The 27391-nt window shown below is 39.2% G+C and overlaps 3 protein-coding genes across 8 annotated transcripts; 2 read left to right on the top strand and 1 right to left on the bottom strand.

Moving 5' to 3' along the window:
* Positions 1-542: 542 nt before the first annotated feature.
* fyco1a (FYVE and coiled-coil domain autophagy adaptor 1a) lies at positions 543-18237 on the bottom strand. Of its 5 annotated transcripts, none has more exons than XM_044198816.1 (18): positions 18130-18237; positions 16260-16374; positions 15343-15449; positions 14888-15013; positions 14163-14269; positions 12325-12468; positions 12034-12127; positions 9413-11917; positions 8566-8658; positions 7689-7807; positions 7434-7601; positions 6375-6527; positions 5939-6168; positions 5331-5484; positions 3785-3877; positions 3486-3696; positions 2635-2744; positions 543-2417 (listed from the first exon to the last, which is right to left on the bottom strand). In XM_044198816.1, exons 2-18 carry the CDS (start codon positions 16318-16320, stop codon positions 2339-2341), a joined length of 4554 nt encoding a protein of 1517 aa, XP_044054751.1. In that variant the 5' UTR covers positions 16321-16374; positions 18130-18237; the 3' UTR covers positions 543-2338. The 5 variants fall into 5 exon arrangements, with proteins under 5 accessions (XP_044054751.1, XP_044054749.1, XP_044054752.1 ...); XM_044198814.1 differs by having other exon boundaries at positions 18076-18219; XM_044198817.1 differs by having other exon boundaries at positions 543-2414; positions 18076-18219.
* Positions 18238-18656: 419 nt separating this feature from the next.
* On the top strand, positions 18657-21311 carry xcr1a.1 (chemokine (C motif) receptor 1a, duplicate 1). Its single transcript, XM_044198845.1, has 2 exons — positions 18657-18923; positions 19115-21311. The coding sequence occupies exon 2, from the start codon at positions 19132-19134 to the stop codon at positions 20140-20142; it is 1011 nt and encodes a 336-aa protein (XP_044054780.1). The 5' UTR covers positions 18657-18923; positions 19115-19131; the 3' UTR covers positions 20143-21311.
* Positions 21249-27298, top strand: LOC122877369 (cell wall integrity and stress response component 3-like). Of its 2 annotated transcripts, XM_044198834.1 has the most exons (14): positions 21249-21892; positions 22507-22702; positions 22859-23007; positions 23148-23239; positions 23361-23536; positions 23609-23718; positions 23846-23896; positions 24022-24084; positions 24565-24648; positions 24772-24863; positions 24963-25021; positions 25655-25825; positions 25928-25971; positions 26104-27298. In XM_044198834.1, exons 2-14 carry the CDS (start codon positions 22507-22509, stop codon positions 26218-26220), a joined length of 1404 nt encoding a protein of 467 aa, XP_044054769.1. In that variant the 5' UTR covers positions 21249-21892; the 3' UTR covers positions 26221-27298. The 2 variants fall into 2 exon arrangements, with proteins under 2 accessions (XP_044054769.1, XP_044054768.1); XM_044198833.1 differs by having other exon boundaries at positions 23361-23718.
* Positions 27299-27391: the final 93 nt, after the last annotated feature.

Below are 27391 nucleotides of genomic sequence, written 5' to 3'. Positions count from 1 at the left end.
GATGGACTTAAACAAAACAGCTGCAGATTAATGTTCTGTAGATTACCTAATTGATAAATTGGCTAGTTGTTTCAGCTCTTATAAGATCATTAACACAACAGGTTCTAAAAAAAATTCACTGAGTATTATCCTGGCAGGCTACTTCCACACCTGATGTCCAGCAATGTTACACATAGTGAACTATTAAACATTCCCTAAGCTAAAATACAGAGGACATAATAGTGTCTTAAGCTACAGCTCTGCTGATGCAATGTTACCGCTGAGAAGCCACACTGAATCACAATAGAACTAACAGAGAAAACTTATATAGTTTATGGCAGAAGAACAAACCCAGTATAGCTTTTATTCTCGGTGGAGTGTTGTTGTCGTCTGTATTGCTGTATGCATTTGGACATATTGTTAGACAGGAAACACTTGTTTGTGTGTTGACAATCCCTACTCATGTCAGATTTCTGAATGAGTGAGGCAGCACACAGAATGTGTAAAGTATTATTCTTGTTGTTCTGACGTTCCAAGCTGTCAAACATGAAACCAGACACAGATTAGTGGATGTTGGAGGCATCATCACTCTCACATTTTATTAATGTTTACTGGGTGTTTGACAGGTCTATTACTAGTTACACTGAATGGTTGCAGCGATGATTCATGCACGTTTTACTCCAAAATTATCTTTCAAAAACAGCAAGTAGAAAAATCTATCCCTGTGAAAATTCTTTGACAAAGATAATGTAAACTTAACAGATTTAATATTGTTTATAACAATTTATAAAACCATTATCACAAAGTGCAGCTCTGTAGAGAAAATATGAGGCTTTGCATACAAATTGCACCAATTTACACCCGTCAAAAATATAAGAGATCTGACTGAAACGCAAACAGATCTCTACAAAAGCAGCATAGAGATAAGCCCTTGCTACATTAAGTAGTGAATGGTTGTGTCCAAAAGTGACCAAGCTCGCTTTTATCTTATTGGTTTGCTATAAAAGAATAAACAGCACACAATATTCAAACCCATTTGATCACTGAGAGTACAGTGCAGAGGGTTATCTAAACATATGACAAAAAGAGTCCAGAGATTCGAATGAAATCCAAACTGAAAAAATCATTTCAACTGATACAACTGAAATACATGATATTGTGCATATTGTGATTTAAAAGTCACTCAAGATTTTACACAATGGTACCAATTCATACCAAGTGTCATGCTCTGTGTGGATAACAAAGTAAAATATACAGTTACAAAAGCAAACCAATCCCTGGCAATTAGAGTTAATAGGCACTTTGAAAGTACAGGAGTTCATTAGCAGTCATTAATATACTTTAACTGAATGTCACTGTAATGACACATAAAGTCAGCCTGTGTAAGTACAGGCACTCTGCTTCGCGAGATCCTCTAAACTGGATGGAGAAAGCTGGTTTGTAGGTCTCCTTACACAGAAAGTAAGATTGCAGTTTATCTTTTCTTCTTTTTTGTTTTGTTTTCCAAAAACAGAAAATTGCAACATGCTACCACTGGAGGACAATTTTATGTCCCACTCCTGAGATTTGTACAAAGTTCCTATGCTTAGTTATCAAACAGAAACTGTATTTTTCCAGGCCAGTTACTAGTTACTGCTTTGTTTCCTTCCTGCGCTGGCAAAGTGAAAATATAGTGTCCAGACAAGTCAATTCATAAAAAAGGTCATTTGATTTAAAAGATTGCACAACACTTGAAATATTGCAAACTGGCCAAGATTTTTCAAATTTTAAAAATCTTTCCTGGGTCTTCATAGACAACTTTTGCAGATAAATATTTGTCGTCTTTTATAATTTTTCATACTGATAGCGTTACTTGCAGTGATCTGCATTCCCTAACGTATCAGCATTTTTGGGAAAAGAGAGCCCAACCAAAACCGCCAAAAATTACAGAAAGAAATAACAAAATTACACAATTTCTCTAACTAAACAACTTACTAATTTAAACCTAGCTGAACTAAAGGTACGTATATTACTTGGTGTATATTTAAAAAACACAATAAAACTTGCATAAATATTTCTCTTACTGTTCCTCTCTACAACCTCTTTCATCTTGTTGACCACACTTCACTTAGGCCACAGTTAAAACATGAGCACACCTCAAAACATTAACACCACAGATTTAAATAATAGACACATTTTTGAAAACATAAAATACTTGGGTAAAAACATGTTTTGGGAACAAAAGAGCAAAAAAGTCAAATCAATTAGAAACAGTCACTGAATTGCCATCTCTTCAGTGTCCCTCTAGCCACAGCGACATCATGATGATGTCTTTGTGACATCATACTGATGCCTCTGTGGGAGCGTGCGTTATCCAGCTTTAGGGAAAGTCGCTTCCATCATAGATTATGGGCTTCTCCATGGTCAGATGGTAGAAGACTTTCTTGGAGATAAACCTGCTGGAAGAAGGTTTCTGATCAAAGGACTGCAATCCAATTAACTGAAACAAGAAGCTGTGGTACAATAGGAAGCCAGCTTAAAGGTCAAATGCATGCGCACGCGCACACACGCGCACACACGCGCACACACACACGTGCCCAACAATGGCAGGAACTGATGGTGAAGTCAATAAGAGGGAGAATCAGGAAAGGACGCTTGATGTCAGGAGTTCCATACCGTGAGAATGAGTTGTCAAAGATGAATGTGTACAGGCCAGGGTGTCGGACTTTCAGCTGTCCTTGTATTGTCTCTTTATGGGAATTGCAGCGAGTAAGAGGAATCAGGACCTGAGAGAAGAACAGAAACATTGGTCTGTAGTGAAACTTAAGGTACAGGTGAAAGATTCTGCCAGAGGTTGTTTAACAAATCTCCCCTAGGCCAGTCTATCTATAATACTCTTATCTTGTTTTTATGACATTTATGTTACCTTACATGACTGTTTATGTTGGACAGCAAGAATACAATCATCATCATTATCATAATAATTGTAATATATTTTAAATTCCAACCCATGAGAGAGGGAGGGGAGGGGAATATGACACCAAAGGTCATAACTCATTTACAACCCCTGACATTTTAAGTGCTTTAAGTGTTTACCTCAACCTGCTGAGCAACACTGGCAACCTGCAGTGTTTTTCCTCAGTCAGTCAAATTTAAAAAATCAAGCAAACCGCCCTGCTCTCTGCAGGAGGCACCCATGAAAGCACACACAGGGTCAGTGCATTGTGTCTGGTAATAACTTTTGAGCCATCATCTGTTCTTCATCAGTTTTGAAGTGGCTGCAATTTCCAACAATTGGATCCCTTCAGCCTCATGATGTACTTTCATTAGAAATTATGTAGCAACATTGCCTTTGGCTTTTGCCTTCCTGGACTTTTCCTGTGGCAGACGTACAAGGACTGAATTATGTCAAGACATGTTCACATTCACTGGGCTCCCTATACTGTATAGGTGTATAGGTTGCCAGTGGCTCCTGGGCCTCACAACACATTGCAGAACATAAAAATGCAAACAACAAGCACATCTACCTTTGCCTGATCCACCTGAGTATCAGTGGATTCCCTGTAAACCACACTAAAGGAGATGCTCTTAGGCTCTGAAGAAAACATCCAGCCGATGGCTGGCCCGCAGTCACCCACGGCGACACTTATCACACTGTAACAGCTGGACTTGATGAAGAGTTCCCTGGAACCATCGCCAAACTGAGAAATATCATCAATGCTGAGAGGGACAGCCATCCTGCAATGACAACAAATTAATTTTAAGAGTGGTATTTATACAAGGTAACATACACTAACATATTAAATATACCAAGGTCCAGACTCACGTGACTTCTCCTGATTTGAGAAGGTTGATTTCTGAATCCTGAACAGTGGGAACATGTTCTCCCGGGTCATCAGTAGTCACATCGCCTGTACCTCTGCAAAATCCAACACAAGGAGAGTAATATTTTGTTTTAACTGTACATAACTATCAAATGGCATAATGATTCATTCAGAACAAAAAGCTGTTCTTCACTATAATGATCATCTTACTACAAAAATACGTAAAAAGTATCCTGTGTAGCTGACATAGGTATAGATTCATCATTATGCATTTGAAGTGGAATATGAATTTTACCCATGCATCATGGCCCATGCATATTCAAAGGTCATACCAGCGTTTTTGCAGGTTTTTATCCCATTTACTTAATTTCAAATACATTATGCTTAACATTAATTATGACATTAACTTGAATCAAGCACGAATGAGTTCAATGTTGCCTCATCTTCCTTCCAGTTATCTCTGGGGTACATCTTTGTACATTGTACATTTTTGGTGCATAAATTAGGATGACAGCAGTCCTTCTGCACATAAATGTGTTATAAACATTTCCATACAGTTTACAACATAATGGTAACACATGAATGCTTTAGCCTCTCTCCACTATCTGCCACCTTTAGTACCCATGAAACTGTATCACTTCTCAATTCTTCCAATTCACTTTTGCTCATAAGTAAAAACAAGACGAAGCACTTCCCTAAATACTATCTGACAGCTGGGAGGGGACAGAAACATGTGCTGAATCACCGTAAGTTTCTATGTATTGGAGATCCTGTTTCTTGGGGTGCACTGTGACTGGAAAATATCAGAAGGTGTTGAAACAAAGAAAACAAACAAATCAAGTTGCATCTACTCCACAGATTTCTGCATTCAAGCAGTAGAGAGTCTGTTTTTATTGGCCTTTTTAAGAGCAGCAGTGGGACATTCATAACAGATATGTGCAAGCTAGAGAATGGGCCATGACGAGTGTCTCTGATGATCTGTAGTTATTTACAACACTGCATGATATAGGTCAGTATACAGGCATGACCCTTTTTGACCCATTTCCTCTGACCAATTGATGGTGCGTTATTGATAAAATGGAACTAGCTCACTTCTCAAACTCCTACTTCCCATCTTTGAAAGTGTTATGGTAAAAATAACATGGCAAACTGGAAGAAAGCCTAATTGTTTGGCTGCTTTAAGTACAAAACAAGATTTGAAACATTTCTAAATTTTAAATCTTCCGGCACTATATGCCGTATGTAGAATTTTACTTTTGACTCGTGACGTGCTCTGATTAGCTAGCATGATACCAGTACAGTTCATGAATGTACTGTATGCAGTTGTCACTCTTCTTAGAGCAACAATTGAACACAGAGGCCTTGACGTCGATGTGTGAGTAAAACCCCAAGCAGTTATGTCTTTAAAACTCTGCAATTTCATAAGCTCAGAACAAAGCTGCTGTGGTATCTTGTGTTGTGACTGTCTGACCTTCAACTGAGGAATGTGACCAATGGGACAGAGTCACATACTGACTCAGAAATTTTTACAGAAAATATTACACTCACATATCCAGGGCTCCTGGAGGCCGTCGGTCTTGTTCTCCCTCCAGGGAGCCTCCTGTGGTCTGGGACGTGGTGTCACTGTCGTAGACGCCGTTTACTTCCTCTTCTGTGATTATGTCGAAAGCTCCATCGTCAGATCTGTTGCTGGGGTCTGAAACTGGGAGGAACAAGAATGTATGAATTTAACTGTTTGACAATTGGACCACTACGTGTTCACATGGTATAGACTTCTGATTGCACAGTATACAAAATCTTATTGAATGTACAGTAAAGAGAACTCTTGAAATTCATGTTTGAGACTAAGCCACTACAAAAATAGACCTAACATTATGCAGGTTTCTTTACAGTAAAAGCAAAACAGGTTGTTTTCTACATAGAAAAGTCAGCCTCTTCCCCTTTAGTCTGTTGAATAAGAATTCAATGGCACGGTTTCTGTCCTTGTTCCTCAATATGACGAAGTCAGTATTTTCAATTCTGCTTCCCATAGAACTTATAGTAAAAGAAGACAGAGGGCCAGAGAACTAGAGCATAAACATTTGGGCACTTTTGTGCAGTTGTCAAGTTAACATGTAGAAATTAGCATGTGTTTTTCTTCCTGGCCTGCCTCTCACCTGTTACCCTGGGAGTGGGTTTATATGGGGGTGGTTTAGGAGGTGGTTGAGGTCCAGCTCTGGGTGGAGGGGGCTGAGTGTCTGAAGGACTCAGCTCTGCCTCTGTGAACCTCTCCACCACCGCACTGTGTTGGGTGTAACAGTCCCCGCAGCAGCGCTCCTTCTTCCCACTGTGCTTGGTCATCACAAAGTTGTTGCTGCAGTAGTAGCAGAAGATGCGACCACAAAGCCTAAAAAATGATTAATGTATGAAAAAATAAATGGGTTTTCATCCATATCAGATCTATACTTTTGTTACTAAAACATATTTTTGATGTCGCATTTTGAGAAATCACACAAGTGACGTTGTATGTAGTATGAAAATCAAACAGGGTAGGTACAGACAGTGACAGGAGCAATGGTGTACAGTAGGCCCAGGTGCCCAGTGAAAGCCCACCTGCAGTGATGTCTGCGCAGCCACCAGGTGAACTGGCCCTGGCAGCCGAGGCAGTGCGTGGCCTCCTTATCCACTAACCACCAGCGCTCCTCTGCTCGCAGTTTCTGCTCAAACTCCAGAGCATCTGACTTCTGCCACAGAGTATCTTTGTCCCTAATGAAATGCACAAAAAAGACAAATGCATGGAAGTTTAGTGTTATTCGATGTTGTCTTAACAAATCTTGGCCTGGGACTGAATTTAGTTTTTAATTTGTTTTTTTCAAATGGATGAATTCAACTTACTTGCTGTTTAGAATTGTGTTCTGTTGGATGTTAAAACATTTAATGCTGAATATTTCAAAGCTGCTCTGGAGGCAAATGGAAGCTGGCTATACTGTAAAATAAACTTCACTAACCTTGTGATGTTATCTGTAGTTTATATGGTATGTTTCCCACTTTGTGATCTTTGAAGGCTGAACAAATTTAACATGTCATGTCCCTGTACTGAACAGTAATTTTATACTAACATGTTGGATATACTTGACACTGGAAATAGCCTAATTTCCCCAAATAATGCCACTGAGAAGAACAATGAAAGCATGCATAATACAAAAGACTGAAATCATGTGGGCACATCCTAAAGGACTTGACTGAATCATTGTATTTATGTTTTCCTTACAGAGTATGAAAGCTTTTGATGCAACATTGGTTCCTGAATCCAGTGAAGAATGACGCATAAAAACGTTGTTCTATTCAGTAGTGTCTCTCTACCACACTTCACCTGTCATGTTGGCCTCTCAGCATTACTTTTCCTGCTCTCTTCTCTGTCTCTCTGTCAGATCTGTCCTCAGTAAATGATCTCAGCATTCAGAAGGGCCTTTTCCCCTGATCCTGCTCCTAAGGCCCAATTTTCCCTCATCATTGTCAAATATAACAACATCAGAGAACTGCTCTTACTGGAAGAACCTATTCAAAATACACACTCCCCAGTGGAACTATGAAAGAGCAGGCAGCAATCAAACATAACACGGTGGTAGACATCCAGACGCTGTTGACAGCTGTGCTAGAGACAGGTCAAACCTTATAAGCTCGATGAGCCGCTCTTCAAGGTTGATCTTGGTTCTGTTGAGGTCATCGATCTCTGCAGTCATCTTCAGGCACTGGTTTTGTTTGTCAGCTTCTGTTGTGTTGAGTTTCTGCGTCAATTCCTCGCAGACCTTTTGCACAGCCAAGTGTGCTTCTTCAGCACTGAGAGTAGACACAAGGAAAATGAGTCAGTAGCTCTTTTTTGCACCAAAAGATGAAATTCACAGCTATCACTGGTCATAAACGCACCTGGATACCGCATCTCTCAGTTGCTGAATCTCGCTCTCACCCTCACGAATGGTTGTTTCTATCTTTGTGATGTGAGCATCTTTCTCGCCAGTTAGCTGCAAGTACTGCTCATTCACAGCCTTTATCAAACAATATGAGAACACATAAAAAAATAACCATCAGTACACATTTTTTTTCAATAATTTAAACAATTGTTCTGTTTTTTGCTGATGCATCGTGCACTAGAGGACATTATAGAAACACCTTGTCCTTGGAGTAACCAAGCCTAAATGAAATCTTAAAAACATCCCTCAAAATCAAATCCTATTATATAGATCTGTTAACACATCAAACCATAGAGGAAAAAGTATGATCTCAAAGCAATTTCATTGAGCTATTAATTGGATTAGGATCAGTACACTGCAGTGATTTTGCATCTATTAAACCTTCTGCAATCAAAGAAAACTGCTCAAGCAATCAAGGTGTCTCGTTATAAAAAAACAGAGACCTGAAACAATTTGCTCATATAATCATCTACTGGTAATGAGTACAAAATAAATAATTTGCCTGTTATTATGTCCCATGTGGTGTGTAGCTTCCTTTTCTCCATCCCTGCTGTTAATCCACTAATGATAGAGAAGTTGGTTCCTGTTCCAGGCTATGTATAGAATGTTGCACTTTTCACTGCAATCTATTCTCAGTCCGCTCTTAATCGTATATGGTTTTCTTTAGACTTGAAAAAGTGAATACATCACACACTTTTTTTCTGATGACGGTATTTTTATATAACACTATATCTCTGGAAAGGCATGTACTCTCCAACGATTACAGAACATACCATGTATCTACTTATTATGTAAACATGAAGCATTGTATTTGATGCCTGAAAGACACAGACCTCTAGTTCAGACACTTTGGCCTGCAAGCTGGACACATTCTTCAGCTCCTCCTGCAGTTGGGCTTTCACCTTGTCCAGCTGCTCATTCACACTCTGAAATGTGAGAGTAACACAAGAGAAGGGAAAGAAGAGCCTACGGCCACGCTAGCAGCTTTGTGAGGCTGTACTTAGGCACAGCGGTGCATTGAACTAAATGATAATATGCTTACAATGACACTGCTAACATGCTGATGCTGATCAGATATAATGTTTATGATGTTCACCCACTTAATTCAGTGCGTTAGCATGCTAACATTTGCTAATTAGCACTAAACACAAAGTACAGCTGAGGCAGAAGGGGATTTCATTAGTTTTGCAGGTATTTGATCCAAAGTAAATAAACCAAAGTGTTGGACAAATTACAAATTTGGCCTGATGATGATGCTAGATAAAAAGTCAGGGAATCACCAAAATTACAATTCTTCCTGAGGGGATCATTAATGTCAGTGCCAAATTTCATGGCAATACATCTAATAGTTGTTGAGACATTTCACTCTGAACCAACAATGTCAACTTCATGGTGGCGCTAAAAAAAAAAGTCAGAGGATCACCAAAGTCTTTAGGTTTAATCCTCTGGGGACCATGAATGTCTGTAGAAAAATTCACGGCCATCCTATTGTTGTTAAGATATTTCAGTCTGGACCAAAGTTGTGGACCGACCGACTGACATTGCCATCCCAAGAGGTAACTGATTTGGATATTCTGACACATCCAATTTACACCTGGCATTATAATGCAATCTGTATCTGCAAAAAAGACTCTCAAGAGTGTAATACAAGTCATAATTAACCAGTTTGGACTAACTCACCTTCATCTGGACCTGGTGATTCATGCTCTCTGAGCTCATTTGGAACTTGACAGCCTCCGCCTCTTCTCTGCCACAGTCCTTGAAGCTCTGCATTTGGTTCTTGGCCTTTTCCAACTGCTCATGGAGCTCCTTGATAGTCTCTGGAAGTTTCTCCTTCTGTGTCAGCTCCTCTCTTAGTTTGGTATTCTCCAGCCGTAGTTCTGCCATGCTCTCTTCTAGTCGCTCCACCTCTTTCTCCAGCTCTTCAATCCTGGCAGTGTCCCCTGCCCAATGCTCTCTGGCCTCTTCCTTTTCTGCACTTAGCTTACAGATGGTCATCCCCAATTCCGCCATCTCTGTGTTTGCCCTGTGTAGACCCTCACGTGTCTCGCTGTTCTCTAAGGCTAGTCTGTCATTTTCTGCCTTGAGGTTGGACAGTCCTTCTCGGATGGCAGCCGCAGAGATAGCCAACTCGGCATGGGCAGCTACTTCTCTATCGCGCTGTTCAATCAGCGCCTCTTCTTTCTTTTTGCACTCCATAAGCTCTGTTACATGCCTCTGATTCAGTGCCTCTGTCTGGGTTTTAAGCTGCTTAGTCAGAATCCTGAGCTCATCTCTTTGAGCCTCTGTCACCTCCAGCTGTGCTTGTGATTTTAGCTTTTCCTCCTCAGACCTCTTTACCTGCACCCTGAGGTCCAGGTTCTCTGCCTGCAGCCTGGACACGTCTTTCATGCTCACCTCCAACTGGCGCTCGACCATAGTCAGTTTACCTGTCACTTCCTGGCTCTCCTTTGCTTGGACCGCACTCCTCTCCAACTGAGATCTCTCCATCACCTGCTTCTCAGAAGTAACCCTTTTAATCACTTCTGTCTGTTTAGCACAGGCTTCTTCTGCATCAGCTTTGGCAATCTCAAGTTCCTTCTCCCTGGCCTCCAGAGCTTTTAACCCGGACTGTAACTCAACAAGGTTCTTCTCTTTAATCTCTAGCTGGGCCTCTTTGGCTTGGAGCTGTTCTTGAAGGTGTGCTTCATTCCTGCGTGAAGCTCCTAAGTTCTTCTCCAATTCTCCGATCTGCCCGTGAACACTCTTCAGGTCAGCTTGCATGCGGCTAAGAGCTGCTTTCACAGTGTCCTGCTCCTCTCTCAGACTCTGGTTCTCCTGCTCCAGCCGGTTTGACGTGGCCTCTGAGAGCTTTGCAGCCAAGGTGGCTCGCTGCAGACTCTCATCCAGCTTGCGGTTCTCCTCACGCAAGCGCTTATCTTTTTCATCTACTGTCATCTTGGTATCATCTAGCTGGCCGCGAAGCTGTTTCTCAGAAGCCCTAAGAGCTGCTAATTCAGCTTCAAGGACTGTTCTGTTTTCTGCCATCTCCTTCTTCAGCTCCTCATTTCTCTTCACCCTGTTCAACAGTTTCTCATTTAGGTCCATTAGATTGCCGCACTGCGTCTTGTAGTCTTCTATCTTCGTGGCTTGTTCTTTGACATTACCCTCCAGCTCAACAAGGTTTGTGGTTAGTTTGTCCCGCTCTTTGGTCAGGCTTTGGTTCTTGGTTTCTAGCTGTTGTAGTGTCTCGCAGCTGGAGATAAGCTCTACATCTTTCCTCTTTAGCTTCTCCTTAAGGGCAGTGACTTCTGCTTCTAAAGACTCTTTTATGCCTCCAGCCTTCTTCTGCATTTCATCTTTATCTTGGTGTGCCCTCCTCTTCACCTCCTCCACCTCTTTCTCCTTCTCCTCTAGAGATCTTTGAAGGTCCTGCAGCTGCCTTTGTAGGTTACTTGCCTCTTTCTCTCTCACTGTCAAGGCCCCCTGCAGCTTATCAAGGGCACTGCACTGTTCCTCCACTTTCGCCTCCAACTTGGCGTTCTCCTCAGACGCAGATGCAACTAATGCTTCAAGTTTTGTTTCACCATCCTTTGCAGCTGCTTCCTTGACTCTCAGCTCCTCCTCTAGCCTCTCTGCCTGTCTCTTCTTCTCCTCTACCTCAGCTACAGCTTCCATCTTCCCTTTCTCTGCCTCTTTCAATCTGTCCAGCAACTCGTGTATCTTTTGAGCTGAATCAAAGTAACTGGCTGCCTGCTGGCTCTTCTCATTCAGAACCTCGTCCAACTTGGCTAGGAGTTCTATGTTCTTCCCCTCAGCAGCTGCCAACTTTTCCTGGAGCAGTTGTTGTTCAGCCTCCCTGGCTTTTTCCCCAGTCCTGAGTGCTTCCACCTCTCCGGACAGGGCCTCTTCTCTCCCCTGCAGAGCCTTGAGTTCTCCCTGCAAGCCCTGCTGCTTCTCTTGGGCAGAAAGGGACACATCCAGTTGCCTCTGGAGCTCCACTACTACCCCCCTGAGCTCAGCAGCCTCCTCGCCCAGCTGCTGCATCTTATCTAGGAGCTCTCGCTGCTTCAGCTCTGACTGGTCCAGCTCCAGGCGAAGGTCTTCAACTGTGCTTACATCTTCGGTACAGGCAGGTAGAGACTCGTTCAGGTCATTCAGCAGACCCTGACCATAGTCAGGGCTAGAGGGGAACTCAGGTGCTTGCTAGATGGTTTCAAGGGGAACCAGAGGAGAAGGGAAGCAACAGAGAAAGAGTGATGAACATCATATTATCATTTTAAAATGATGAAAAAATGACAATAGAGACATACGTCAGTTACCTGGGAGTATGTGCTGGCCAGACTGTTAATACTGGAACTCCGACTGGGTGGTTTCCACATGTGGCCGGGTGAGTTTGCACTTCCCAATGTCCTCCTGTTGATCAGAAAATAAATCTGATACTGTAACCATTGGTAAATATCACACATCCTGACTAAACTCCAAAGAAGGTGCAAAGGAGTGGCTGTATTTGGACATACTAATAGTTTCTTGATGCCTATTTAGATATCTGATATTTATGAGATATTTTTGTAGTTTTTATCTGCTCTACATGTTTGTGTCATGTTTGTTACCTTGCAAAAGTGGGCCAGGAGGCATCAAGATCATGACCTCTGGAAGCCACATCAAACTGGACCTCATTGAGTTCGTACAGGTGATTGATTATGTCAACACTAAGGTGGGGCTTCAAGAAGGGGCTCCTTGCATAGTACCAGTCACTGTGGGAAGAGAGATGAGGTAGAGGTTACAGTAGGACATAGCAGAACAACTGCAAACAATAACAGTGGCTAAAAAAGGAAGTTTTGTCCCATATTTTGACCGTTGACACTCATAAGAAGAAATTGACATCTAAACGAGGAAATACAGAAATTCCTCAGAAACAAGCCACATTATTTAAATGGTTTTATTCAATTCAAATGGTTTTATTGGCATGCTGTAACACTGTACAGATTGCCAAAGCAAGTGTTTAGACATTGAAAAGCTAAACATTAATTAAATAACATACTATAGCAAATAAACATATTACAGCAAAGAAACATATTACAAGACAAAACAAATAACCTGTCGTCAAATATAACAGCAGCAACGTGTGTCACGTAACTGTCACTCACTGTCCCTCAGTTTATGGCAGGCAAAAACATAGACTGCTACTAATTCACAGCTCTTTGAGTACTCCCCTAGTAGAACTGTTAGTTTTTCTTCATCTAATAGGTTAAGAAAACCTTTTGTTATTAATTAAAAAAAATTTAAATGTGCCTCTCTAAGATGTTTATACTTTTCACATTTGTTTGTGTTTGCCAATAGATGATGAAATTTTGTTTGTTTTGTAATTTCATGGTGTCTGATTGGTGATGTGTTCTGTTTCTGAGGTGTGACAATAGAGCAGGTTTGTGGACTCAGTTGGACAAGGGGGTTCCTATTACTCCTGGCATTGCAGGGCTTGGTAATGATACGACAGGGGGTCTCTTAGTTTTAGGTGTGTCCAAAAGTTAATTGCCCTTTTTTGTATTTGTATTATTAATGGGTATTGGCCTAATTCTGCCCTGCATGTATTGTTTGTAGCTTTCCACTGGACATGTAGGAGAATCTAAAGGACTCTCAATGGGGTGTTTATTCCATTGAGTAAAGTCGAGTTTTGTAAGTGGACCCCACACCTAACTGCCATAGAGTGCAATTGGTTTGATAACACACTCAATTAATTTGAACCAAATTCTGAATGGTATTTCTGTTTGTATTATTATTTTTTTAATGGCATAGAAAGCCCGGCGTGCTTTCCCTCTTAGCTCATGAACTGCTTCATTAAAATGTCCAGTTGAACTTGAAGTTTTAGTCCTAGATAAGTGTAATGTGTGCAGTATTCTACATGTTTTGTACCAATTGAGAACTTTTTTGGACATTACATAGCTTAGACAGTAATAAATGGTTTATGGCACTAAATTACTTGTATGCCTCTTTAAGATTTTGATTTTTCCTTGTAGTTCTCCATTTGGTACAATGTGTATCTACACACACCCATTTTGACCTCTGGTAAGTCACTGAAAACAGTAACTTAATTCTTAGGTAGACAGCTCTTCACATTCAACTACTACTGACTACTGAAGCAGTAGACCCATTTAACAGAAAGGGAAAATGATTAAGTAAAACACCACAACAAAACATCAACATTCACTTTTGAAAGTGCAAATAATGACATATACATCAGTTTCAGTATCACCATACCTAACCTGCCTATTTCTGGTGAAAGTGTTTCACAGTCGCTACTCAATTTTAACAATCCTTGTAATCCACAAACAAATCTTGTTCTATTTTTCAAATCACTTGCACATCAACAAACGTCTGTTATTCTTCATATCCAAATCAAAAAGAAAAAAAAACTTTGCAAAGAGACTTCATTGTGCTCTGACAGTTTTACCTGGTGACTCTCTGGTTCATCAGGCACTGCTGCAGGGTGTCAGCCAGTCGCTGATGTACGAGGGAGTAACGGATAAACGCTCGTCCTTTCCCCAGAGATGTCTTCAGCTATCAAAGCAAAAAAAGGCATGGTTTTACTCAGAGCTTTTTTACCCAGTGTTTACTTCATACTCACACTCCAAGGATATCCCACTTGTCAAACAACAAACGACAAAGTTAAAAACAATTCATTATTTAATCTAAATGATCATTTTAATCTCAACCACAACATAACTGTTAAAGAAGTAATGCTATAAACATGCAGTTAATTTAAAAAACACTATTTTGACATTAACCATTTATATAAAATTAAAAAGAAGACGAATGACAAAAAAAACCCATAACATGTAACAATTACAATACAAAATATAAGTTGCTTATGTGTTACGGTAACAGGGATGTAAAACATCAGTGCCATTGATTTATATGTGTTTTGGTTTTTTTGTCTCATATATTGGACGCACTGATTTCTAAACAGCAATATTAAAAAAGTTTTACGACAGGCTCTTTGTGTATGCTGTGTCATGTCTGTACTATAAGAGATGAGAAAGAAAATGGAAGCAAATACCCTTTTGAGCCTTTGTGGGTGGAGGGTAAAACATATATTAATATTATTAATGATCAGTATGTAATCTGCGCACCATTCAGTGGTGTCATTGTAAACAACAACAAAAAAAATCTTCATACCTCAGTGATGGATTTGACAAAGCGGATCCCATCATTGGCTCCTTTGATCTTAGCCAGACAGTCGTTGAAGTATTCCCAATAATCCTTCTTTGTACCAAGAAATGTGGTCTTCTCCTTCTGGTCAAACTGAAAGATAGATAGATATATAGATACAGTTGGAACAAAAAAACATGGATAATTTTTTGAGGGATGTTACTTTTTAGCAATAAAATGAGAATAAAGGAAGCAATTTGAAGAGTTGTTCCCCAAACAGCTATCCATTTTAGAACGAATGATATGAATTAATCATCACACATGCAAAATTTACAATCTGTACAATTTTCCTATTATTTATTTTGTAAGAGCAGACATCACATTTTTCTATCTATCCAAGTATCTTATTTGGGAATCATTAATTATCTATTTATTCACATCTTCCTTGAGTAATTGGGATCATACTATAAGCACAACCACACCTGTAGCAGGTACTCCAGTTTGTAGGAGAATTTGTGCAGGTTGGTACTGTCATCGGTGATTGGCTCCCCACTTTCCCTGTACTCTCTTGCAAGCTCTGCAACAGCCTCTGAAATTCATTTAGTTCAAAGATGAAAAAAAGATAAGGGATAAATAAAAGGGAGTTCATACAAACAAGTCGTGTTCAAATTTCCCTCAGAAAACACATTTAAAAGACACATGCTTCTTACAGATACAAACATGATATAAAAAATGTGTTTTATTAAAAAAAGAAAGACCCGGCTAGTCTTCATTCAGAAAATATATTAGGGCAGAGAAGTAGCAGGAAAGCAAACAGCAAAAAAAAAAAGAAAAATGTTATCTCCTTAGAAATGACCTAAAATCACATGTCCCGAAAAGAACACAAAAGAAATGCAAAATTATACTGCTGTAATATTTTCACCTCTTGGTGTATTTTGGTTACACACTCACACACAAACAGCCCCGATGCCTATATCTCCAATTGTTTTCCATTTTTTTCCATTTCCACCCTCTTCAAGCACAGCTAATCTGTAAATCAGCCACTTGCCTCGAATCCATCGCAAAAACTGGAAGGACACCTGTGATGGGTGCACCCTCAGTACGCACTTTCTGTCTCGCTGCATGCTGACAAAGGCTTTCACCACACCCTTACTCGGGGGCCAGAAGGTCAGATGCACGTTTTCCCAAATGATTTGATGAGCAGGAGAGGTCAGATAGTTCCGGGCGTAAAGATTGTACCTAGACTTGGCACTAAGACTAAGGTCATGACATCATGGCAAACCTTTCTGACTCTTGTTTCTCCTCTCTTCAGTCACACCACGTCAGCCTTCAACCGCCTGCCGCCAGTCTATTCACACACAATCACACCAACAGGCACACACACATAAAGCTGGCGTACCATTCAGATCTCGGATAATCCTCTGGAGTTGGCTCTCCCCGACCGTAGCCCCAGCAGCCATGGCCCCACTGCTCTCTCCCTGGCAACCAGGGGTCACAGGGTCACATCCAGTCTGCTGAATCAGAGAATCAGAAGCAGTCAGGAACAAAAGACTGACATGAATGCTCCAACATATTGTACTCTCTCGTGGCCACACATGGGCACGCTTGATATATATAAATGTTCAGAAAATGTAGCTCTTAGATCTGATTGTATAATAGGTACAATAAACTGTATAATAAATTATGTCACTTTACACCTTCTGATCTTCAGACTACCAACTACTATTCGACTGTCTTTATTTCCTATGTGTCAAACCATGCATCTTTGCTTTTGTAACATTCAGTGACACACTCCTACTAAACGTAATTACATTCTTATATAGCTGCAACAATAAAGTACATTAATAATTTATGGATTAAATTATGGGGATGCAATAGCAGGGATGCAAATTCCAGAGATTTTGATTTACTGAAGAGTAATGATCCCAAAGAGGGGGATTTGAACACTGTAGGAGCAACAAAAGAGTCAAACATCCTGCTTCTTGAACTTTGGGTCAGGACACTGTTTCTGGTTGGTCGATAAAGTCTGTGGGTTGGTCACACATAGGTAAACCTCCCATATTAAAAGGCAAACAGGCATGGTGTGCTGGAAAATTACCTAATGTAAATGGAATCTGGTTCTTGCTGGAAGCTGGTTAAACTAGACACACCTAAGGCCCACTCTTCAAGTATTACTTAACAAGAAATAGTGTGTTAACCACAAAGCTACCAGGAGAGAGTGAGTTATTCTTCACTCAAATCTATTTTCATTACCCATAAGAAAAGAGACATATGTGTTGCAAAATGTACAATTCCCATGCTGTTATATAAGCATACAATGTCTGAGATTATGTCAATGCTTTCATATAAAATTCATTATAATATACTGTATATTAGATTACTGGTTTGTATGTGACATGTACAGAATCTCCACTATAAAACACATACAGCTTGTGGACCCAATAAAATCTAATATAGTAATAATAATATTAATATAATAATATCTGTGCAACAAGATCTAACGTAATTACTATGGCTGCAAAGACTGCCAGGGAGTTGAGTCACTACCTCTCTGATACAATGCCAACTATAGTGAAAATTATAACTATTTTAGTATTTATTGCAAGTATTACTGCTAATTGCATATTGTGAAGGTGGTAGTGTTACTGTGTCCACCTCCTGAAACCTCCTGTTAGCTATGAGGAAATAAACAAAGCATGCAATAAGTAGGCCTATGTTGTAAGAAATCTAACACCAACGTTATGAAAGTGGTTATACCACAACGTGACGTACATTTTAAAACACAAGCATTCACAATGTAGTTACGTTAGCTAAACCATTTTGAGATTTGTTTAACGTTAGATTTGTTTAATGTTAGCTAACAGCTAGCATAACTAAGTTAACTAGGCTAACGTCAGTTGGGTTTGAAGAGTTTGAAAACATCAAGAACAGTTTTACAACACAAACTATTGGCTCTTAAAGCGCTAATATTACTTTTCTGACATAGAAAAACGATAGACAACAATACATAGCTGGATGCTTAAGCTTTTACAGACGACTTTTGTGCTTTTGTAGCTGTCCCAGTGACGTTATATTTAAGTTTGACACAGTGATCCATTGACAGACATTTTGAAAATAACAGTGACATCACCGAGAAACGATAACTTAAATATTCTAACGTGTTTCTAGATAGTTGCTAGTGAAAGATTTAGAAAATAATAAGAACTTTGACATACTTTTACAGCTATGACTCAAGTCCATAACAAACCAAAACGTTTATGGGTCCTTACAAACTTGTTGAAAGTGCCGTGATGGACATCGTGCCATCCACTGACAAAGCGACATGTAGCCCTCGGACCAATGACTATGAGGTTGGTAGGCGGAACCCTGAAACCTAATAGTTTGGTTGTCGTAGCAGAGTAAACAAAGGTGTCATGTGATGTCTCTTATTTTGAGACATCTGATTCTGAAATTTCTTTTGAAGAAATAGCATCTATTAAAACGGTTCTGCATGGCTAGATTCCACTAGAAGTATGTTTTGTTTGTTGGTTTTGACAAAAAAAAAAATCTTAACTCAAGGTCCACTTACTAGATTTCCTCTGAAGCTTTCAACCGCATCTCGTAGCCTTCATCAGAGGATAGAGTTTGCGGTGTTGTCATGGAGACAGCTCAGTTGTCCCATGTAAGGAACTTTGGTCATGGGATAACAGGTGGTCATATATGGGTGTTCTGTTATCCATCTCCATGACAACTGAGCAAACTCCATCTGCGGATGAGGGCCATGAGATGTGGCTGAAAGTTCTAGAAGAAATCCACATGGCCTTGAGTTTAGAATTCTTTGCTTGGTTTTATGATGTAAAAGTTTGCACATTTCCTTTCTCAGAGATGTGTGCCAAATAAACAGCCACGACCACAGGTCGAGCTGAGCTGAGGGCATGGTAAAAAAAAAAAAGGGCAGGTTACCATAACAGGAACAGAAAACACTACCTATCACGAGATTACTAAAGCTACTCCTTTAGGAACTCTCTTTTGAGTAGACAGAAAGCATCACATCCAACAACATATCAGTCCCATCAAGCAGGAGGTAGGTCAATGTTTTGCTTTATACAAATACACTCAGTGTCATTGTAAAAAAACTTTTATCATTATTACTCTACTTGCCCTTCTTGTCTCTATTGATTTGCATTAAACAATGAAATGACTGAAATTAACCACTTGATGTGTAAGATGAAAGAACCAACAGTAATGCACATACTAATCCTATTTTTTTTCCAGGATCCAGTTTAACAGCAATGAATCACTCTGATAATTTCAGCCAATATGATGGTGACTATGATGATGAAGTCTGTGAAAAAGGAGAGGTGGTCAAATTTGGATCCATTGTCATTCCTGTTTTCTTCTCAGTTGTGATCGCACTGAGCATCACAGGAAACATCCTCGTCCTTGTAATCCTGGCTTTGTATGAAAACCTCAAGTCTCTCACCAACATTTTCATCCTAAATCTGGCCATCTCTGACCTCGTCTTCACCACCGGTCTTCCCTTCTGGGCCATTTACCACATCTGGGGATGGTTGTTTTCAGAGGCCCTCTGCAAAATTGTGACTTTTATCTTCTTCACTGGGTTTTACAGCAGCATCCTCTTCCTGACCATCATGACCATCTACAGGTATCTGGCCGTGGTCCACCCTCTCTCTGACCTGAGCACACAGAAAATCAGCTCTGGGGTTTTTGTGTCTGTCCTACTGTGGATGATCAGCATTGGAGCAGCCATGCCCTCCCTGCTCTACAGCACCCTCGTCTCAGTCCCCCACAAGGATAAACAGTCCCTGGGCTGTGAATACAAAACTACCCTGTGGAAAAACATTGGTATCTCCCAACAGAATATTTTCTTTTTGGTTGCTTTTGCAGTGATGGCTTTCTGCTACATTCGAATACTAGGGAGAATCCGAAAAACAAGATCTCACACAAAGAAGAGAGCAGTTAAGTTAGTCTTCTGTATCGTGGCTGTGTTCTTCATCGGCTGGGTGCCGTACAATGTAGTCATCTTTCTGAGGATTTTGGCTGACAATGTGGTTGCACCATTTGATAAATGTGAAGCAAGTATCCAGCTTGACTATGCATTCTATGTGTGCCGGCTCATTGCTTTCTCCCACTGCTGCCTGAACCCGGTCTTTTATGCATTTGTTGGTGTGAAGTTTAGGAGCCATTTGAAATCAATGCTGCATCGAATTCTCATTCGCCAAACTCCAGTCGAAGAACAGCATGTTAGAATGCAAAACTTCTCACGTGGCTCAATGTACTAGTTGCTGTTCAGGTATATAATTTTCTTGCATTTACTGCTGCACTACTGATTTAAAAGTCCAGTGCATTTAGTAAAATATATTTAGCATAAATATAGGAACTGGTTCATATGTTGCCGTTTGTAGCGAGCTGCATTCAATATTCAAATCTGGCTTTTGCTGTTTATTGCAGCGTGCATGTGTCTGTGTCAAACCTTTGTCTCTCACTTTTGTGAAGGTGAATTTTCAATTATTGCTGTAATTATGACTTATTCTGTAAATTTAATACAATGTGTCATTGCACCCAACAGCTAAACATTATTTTTTAATATATTCTAATTATGTAAGGGGTTTGCTAAGAACCCTTTTGTTGTAATGCTTGCAAGTATGCTTGTATGTTAACATAGTCTAGCCAATTTCAGTCTATTAAATTCTCATTTTTCAGGAGGTTTACATTTAGTTTAGTGTGGAATAGAACGTGATGGATATTAATGTAAAACATCTCAAAAATGTTGAGCCCTTCAATGGTCCCACCAAGTAAAAAGCATTTCTTAGTCCCTCTGTGCATTAAAAACCACAATGACTTTTTTAAACTGACAACACAATTTTTTTTATGAGCCTCAACTAAATAGTTGAGACTTTAATTAATGGTAAAAGTGCATCTCTACCAAATTAAATGTCCATTATCAGCAAACATGTATTTTTTAACAATCTGCATATATTTGTATTGATTAAACAGAAATGAAAGACATTTTATTTTCATCAGACATTTCTTTGATCCTGGTTGATAAAACATTTTATATATGACATAAACATAAACATAAAAACAACTAAATGTAAAAAAAAAAAAAAAAAAAAAAGACAAAAAGTAATTTAATATGTAGTGCAGTCTTTGTAGAACACTTTGTAGAAGTCAGACCTACTCACAAATTGCTGGTTTGCACACTCAGCCTTTGCCGTACACTTCAATCTGGACACACCCTTTGGACAGAAGTTCCCCAGTGATCACTTTGCTTACATTTGGCTTTGCTGAATCATTATTACCAGTATTAGCATTGAAAACATTTCAGAATGGCCAAAAAGGATCATGCTGATATAATAATGTCAACAAGTATAAATTGGAATTACATTTTGCCAGGACCCTCTACTTACACTCTTGTTTTACTGCAAAATAAAGACTGATGATGCTTTCATATGTGTTACAACTTAATTACATACTGCTAAAATCTTGAAAATGCCAAAATATATGTTTATGAAGCAGTTCTCTGGCCATTTAAACTAAGAGCACATACATATTTTATATTAACTTCCAAGGGAAGAAGCAAACAGCATTTTCCTCTGTGGCATTATGGATTGCTTTTGAATTGACAATAATTTTGATTTGAGGTATTCATCAAGGAACTGTTCTGTGTTGTATCTAGTGCTGGACTGGAGTAATTAAGGAACCTGCATGCTATTGGGAAGGTAAAGGTATTACCTCTGTATTTTGTTGATCATTTTAGCTGTGTGTGTGGGCGGGTTCAGCCGTGCACTTAAATTGCCCTTTCTAACTTCCTCATTCGGTCTGCTGAGCTGTTGCACTGCTCCCAAGTACACACTGCATGCCTAACTGTTCTGCAAGGAGGATCAGTTTCTGCTAAGACATTTCTAAGATTTCTTCCATTTTTCTTAAACTGCAATTTTCCCTTGTTTTCACTGAGAGCAAGGTTGTAGTGTAACATCTTATCTCGGTTTCCTGGTGTTGGGAGTTTTTATACAAATACTTTATTTTAAGGTAAGAGAAAAAAGTTGTTACTATAATTGTATATTTAACTATTTGCTACTGGGGTCTTCAAACGCTATAAATCCCAGTCTGAATTTGAATAAAAAAGTGAGAGAGATCTCTAAAAATGCTTGCTATTTACTTTTAGGCCTTATTTTGTTTAAATTATTTTCCTAAATACATTCATACACACATTTCATATTTCGAGTGATTCTGAGAGTGGGAGTGCTTGTGTTGGCTCTGTATTCCAGAAACTGCATCTGCAATCAAACAATAGCTATAAGGTTAAAGAGCTGGCTTTTATCTAAGGATCTATGGGTGTTTACATCCGTATTGGATGAACAGTGTGGGAGTTGGAGCTGTGTTGTTGTCCTACTGCATTGTTGCAAAAATTGGGGGGACTATGTATAATGATGTCATCACCCTCAAACTCTTGCTCTGTCATTTAAAGCCAAGGTGCTGTATGTATCTGAATACTTATGGTACAAATGCATCAGCTGAATATCAATTTGAAGGTGTTTCAGGTCAGTCCTCAGTGACTGCATGTTCATAAAGAAGGCTGAAAAAATACTTGTTCACATTTGGTTTATGGTATTTACAGATGGTGTTGCACACTTGTTTTACAGATGTGGTTGTGGAATTTGATTGGCCTTAGCATCATCATAAAGGTGCATGGGTATTCAGGTGGTTTCTTCCCACAGTCGTGTGAATCAATGTCACCTATGCATGAAAAAAGAAGAGGGCAATATTTTGGTCCTCAGAACACTCAACCGCCCTATGAGGTCCGTTACCAACATGGCAAAGAGGGAGAGCCTATTAAAGGTACAGAGACTACTGGACCCCTTTTCCTGGCAGCTTGTTTATCACTATCAACCTTTGTTGCAGTGGTCGTTCACTAAGTGCAAGGTTTTTACTATCTCTGTCTTAATTTTCTGTCCCTCCACCTGCGCCCTGATGAATCTTCAAACCATTTTCCAGTTTTTCTTCAGAGCAAGGAATCCACAGAGTTCAGGGGATTTATGTTGGAGGCTCGAAAGAAAGGCATGGTGGACGAAGGCCGGCCTGTTGGAAAATTTATCGTGCTTGACTCTGAAACAACTAGAACTCTGAAGTGCAGTCATTTAGAAGTAAGTATCCACCCCATTTCGTCATTATTAGAGGCAGTAAATGCATTGAATTGTTTAATTGAATATTCATACTTTCCATTAAATATTAAATTAACTTGAAGTGGACATTCAAGGTCAAAGCATTTTGTCATTCTCTTCAGGACTCGGCTGTTAGTCAAGAAAATAATCAAAAGAAGACTTTGATCCAAGTTAACTGGACAGCGGAAAGAGCAGAGCTAGACATCACTTTCAGGTATTCGTACACTTTGACTGACCTCTAAAAGTCAAGAATAAACCTGACTTGCTCCAGTTTTAATTACAATGCAGAGCAAATAGATTTACATTAAAATCTGTGCCTGTCTGATATGTTTCAGAGCCACATTTGTTAAGTCTATAGACACATTCTGGGAACGAGTGGATGTGAATGTCACTTTACCACCACACACCACACCACCACCACTACCACCAAGTACTCAACCAAGTACTACTACAAGTACTGAGCCAAGTACTATAACAAGTACAACAGAGCCAAGTACTACAAGTACTGGACCAATTACTACAACAAGTACTACAGAGCCAAGTACTACAAGTACAACAGAGCCAAGTACTACAAGTACTGGACCAATTACTACAACAAGTACTACAGAGCCAAGTACTACAAGTACAACAGAGCCAAGTACTACATCCAGTACAACACTGAACGACACTCAAAAAGAGTCCAGAACATTCAAGGTAAGAGGGACACAAGGGTGGATTTGATTGAGGTTTTTTGACATTGTGTAGAAATCTATGCATGACTATATGAACGTCAACATTTTATTTACACAACTCCTCATTGTTTCTCTTGATTTATCTTCAGCAAGTTACTGTGCCGATGATTTTCGACACTGTTTTTGTGGGACTGAAACTGGTAAGCTATTTATAAACTCATGTCACCCAGTAAATGCCGTTACACAATATTCCTACCAAAGCTGTAGCATGTTGAGACACTATTATCAAAAAGAATTATACAAGAAGATTAATATCTCTTTTCAGGAACTTCCTAATATAGTCACAACCCCCCTCAAAAACAGCCACTTCCTTCATCGTCTAAATAAGGTAAGGCCTGAGTTGGGGGGCTTGTGCTGTCATGGTAACTGTTTCTAGATCTCCTCATCCCACATTCTTGTGTCATTTCCTGTGAATTTGAATCTGAAATGGCAGACCCCGCCACTAACAATAAAAACTACTGTATAGAGAGGTAATTAAAAAATTTCATAATTTTAAGGAATGGTAGATTTAAACTAGTTAGTGGTAGTCATTTGCATTGTTTGTTTATTGTTTGCGTTGTGTATAAGTGCATATATTTTTTTACGAATCATTTTAAATGTAATCTTTTTTTTTTACATAAAAGCCCATAGGGACAAGCAAATCAGCATAGACTATAAATGCTAAATGGCATTTGTAGGCTCAGTCAGTATCCTGTGCTTATGTATCCGTGCCTTTAAAAAAATACATTAAATGAATACTTATTACTATTAATACTACTACTTATTATTATTATACATAATTGAAAGTGTATTTTTATTTCTTTTGTAGGGGTTGAAGCTATCCTGTAGTCTGCTTTGTGCTGCAGTTGAAATATCGGCCGTGGTCTTGTTTTGTGTGGGTGATTCCTTTGAAGTGAGTGTTGTACAACATTTCTCTATATCCACGTCCACATTTCTGAATTGTTCTAAGGTTATTTTTAATATGTGCGTGTATATGTCTGTATGTGTGTCTCCTTCTCTGTGTGTGTATGTTTAGGTCACTCTCGTTGCTCTTGTGTGTGTGGTGATAGCGATTAATGTCGTAGAGCTGGTAATCGTCTCTCTGCCAATTGGACCCAGTCATGAACTGTGAGTTCAACTCGTCTTCTTCTGCCTGAATATTTGACTCGTCCCTTCTATCAACACTTGGTGCACAGCTGTTTTTGTTTCTCTTTTGTTCTGTTCAAGAAAAGAGATCTGTGACCTTGCTGTCAAAGTGTGCTCTGTCATCCATGCAATTTTTACAAGTAAGATTTAATCTCTACACTGATAAACTATGCTGCATTCATTTCGCTCTGTGAGAAGACTTGTTGAATTTTTTTTACAGCAATTTTGTTTGACATTTTGGGAAATACACTTATTTGCATTATTTCTGAGAGTACGCAAGTCCATGAAAAGTCTGCATACAGCCTATTTGTATACAGTCAATGGTGCAGCTCGGCATGTTGGAATGCAAATACTTACATTTCCCAAAATGTCAAACTATTGCTTTAAAACGACAGAGACAAGCTAATCAATGTCACAGCTGGCATCTCTTCAGATGCCTTTGCCTCTGCCATTGCCAGTTTATTGCTGTGATTTATAAGATACTAGATACAAGATCATTTTACAACACAGGGTTGTATAATGAGATTTTGTTTTGTAACAAAACAAAATTGTTTTGTTCCCTTCATGCTACTCAAAATATAAATTATATACAGTAGAACACTGAATAAATAATAAGTCATAGAAATGAAAACTATTTTACATGGTGGAGTGCTGAGGATGAATTTAGGACTCTCACAGCCTGAGGGAAGAAGCTGCTGTAGTCTGTAGTCTGGTGGTACAACAGCGGAAACTTCTGTATCTGTATTTAATTTCCAAATCTGTTTTACACACAGTTGCTGTCGTCTTTATTGGTGTTTTGAAGATTGACAACTGCAGTAAGAACAGGAAAGAGTCGTGGCTTCTGAAAGTGATGGTCACTTACTTAGTGTGGATTTTCCTGTTTGTAATTTGGGTTTTCGTATTCAGTACTCACAGAAAAGCAATACTGGGGAGAAGAAAAACAGGTGAGTGACTTGTCGTAGTGTTTGAGTATATAACTATGCATGAAATACAGTATGGATTCTTATGAAGAACAAAATAATATCCATCACTATTTTCTGTTACAGGGAGTTCAAAAAATACTGAGAGATGGAGGCAACAAAGAAAAGAGGTGAGAGCCTGTCCACATTGTGACAATATAACATATTTTGATAACATTTTTTATTGTCATGACAACTATCTGCACCATAACAAATCCTGCATTATAGTAAAAAATGTTCACCACTGCACCTCTGAATTTCAGAAGAAGCTCAGTGCAGCCGAAGGGATTGCTACTGCTGTCTCAGTAATCCTCGTCGTTGGAAACATGTCTTTCGCTGTAGCTGTCATTGTTGGGATATCTGGGTGTCAGGAAAAGTAGGCCTGTGCATGAAGATGTGCTGGTACTTTGTTTGCACATGATTCACAGTTGTTTTTAGTTCTACATATTCAATTTATGTTGGAACACATTTTAAAATCATTTATGAATATAAATTCAACTTGATTACAAATAGTAGCTTTTGTAAAAGTTATTAATATGTATGTTGATAATGTGAAATTGTGTTTCCCTGGTTGGTGCCCGGCGAGCTGTGCTGATACCGCACGTTGATTCCGATCTCTAAATAGCAATAAAGCCTCCTAATACCAGATACCGCTATGAAACAACATTACCCGCTTCCATTTTATAATGCCTAGACTTTTAAATGAAAGTAACAATAAATATGTAATATATTCATGCCTAACACTTTATACCAGTAGCCTACATACCAGTACAACATACCAGTTAGACTAAACAGACTGGATAATGTGTTTTGCTGTTCATTTTCCAAGGAAGTTTAATAAATAAGTTCATATCTCGTTTTATGAGAGTTAAGCCTGTCAACAGGGTGAAAGTGCAAATATCTGCTAAAGTTACACTTGCCTACAGTTATGTATCTCCTTGTGCCAGGCACAACCAGCCAATATTTTAGTGGTGTGATCATGCCGTCATGAGTAACTGTGCAGAATGTGCTTCTCTTATAAAAAACCAGCCTTGCTATACTACATATAAGTACTGTATTCATAAACATAGATGGTATAAAATGTGGAGAACTCACTCATGATATTAATTTCCCCTTGTGTTTAAGGGCAAAGGTAAGTCAGTGAGATAACACTACAGTACATAAATGGAGTCTGTGTCAGTCTGCTGACCTCATGACAAGCCTGTTGTTGCTTAAGCCAGGAGGAGTATCTGAGGTCATGAAAATGCTCAGAGGTCAGTGTGTAAGGATGAATATAATGTGTCATAGTGATCGACATGAAATGAGAGAGATAATTAACTTAATTTTAAAAACATATAAAGTTTTACCATAAGCTGTGTGGATATAATTCTATAAATCAGAATTTGTCAGTTCAGGTAGTTGACATATGCATATCCATCTGCAGAGGCACACCTATTAAACACATAGCAAATGATTAAACTTGCTGTAACTTCCTTGTTTCCTATCACAACACTGACGATGTTGAAGCACCTTCACATTCATTTACACTTTGATGCTCCTTGTCAACAAAAG

The sequence above is a fragment of the Siniperca chuatsi genome, linkage group LG6 (genome assembly GCF_020085105.1).
Source record: "Siniperca chuatsi isolate FFG_IHB_CAS linkage group LG6, ASM2008510v1, whole genome shotgun sequence".
Classification (NCBI taxonomy): Eukaryota; Metazoa; Chordata; class Actinopteri; order Centrarchiformes; family Sinipercidae; genus Siniperca; species Siniperca chuatsi.
Note: the sequence above shows the minus strand (reverse complement) of the source record. Positions and strands in the feature narration are given on the sequence as shown.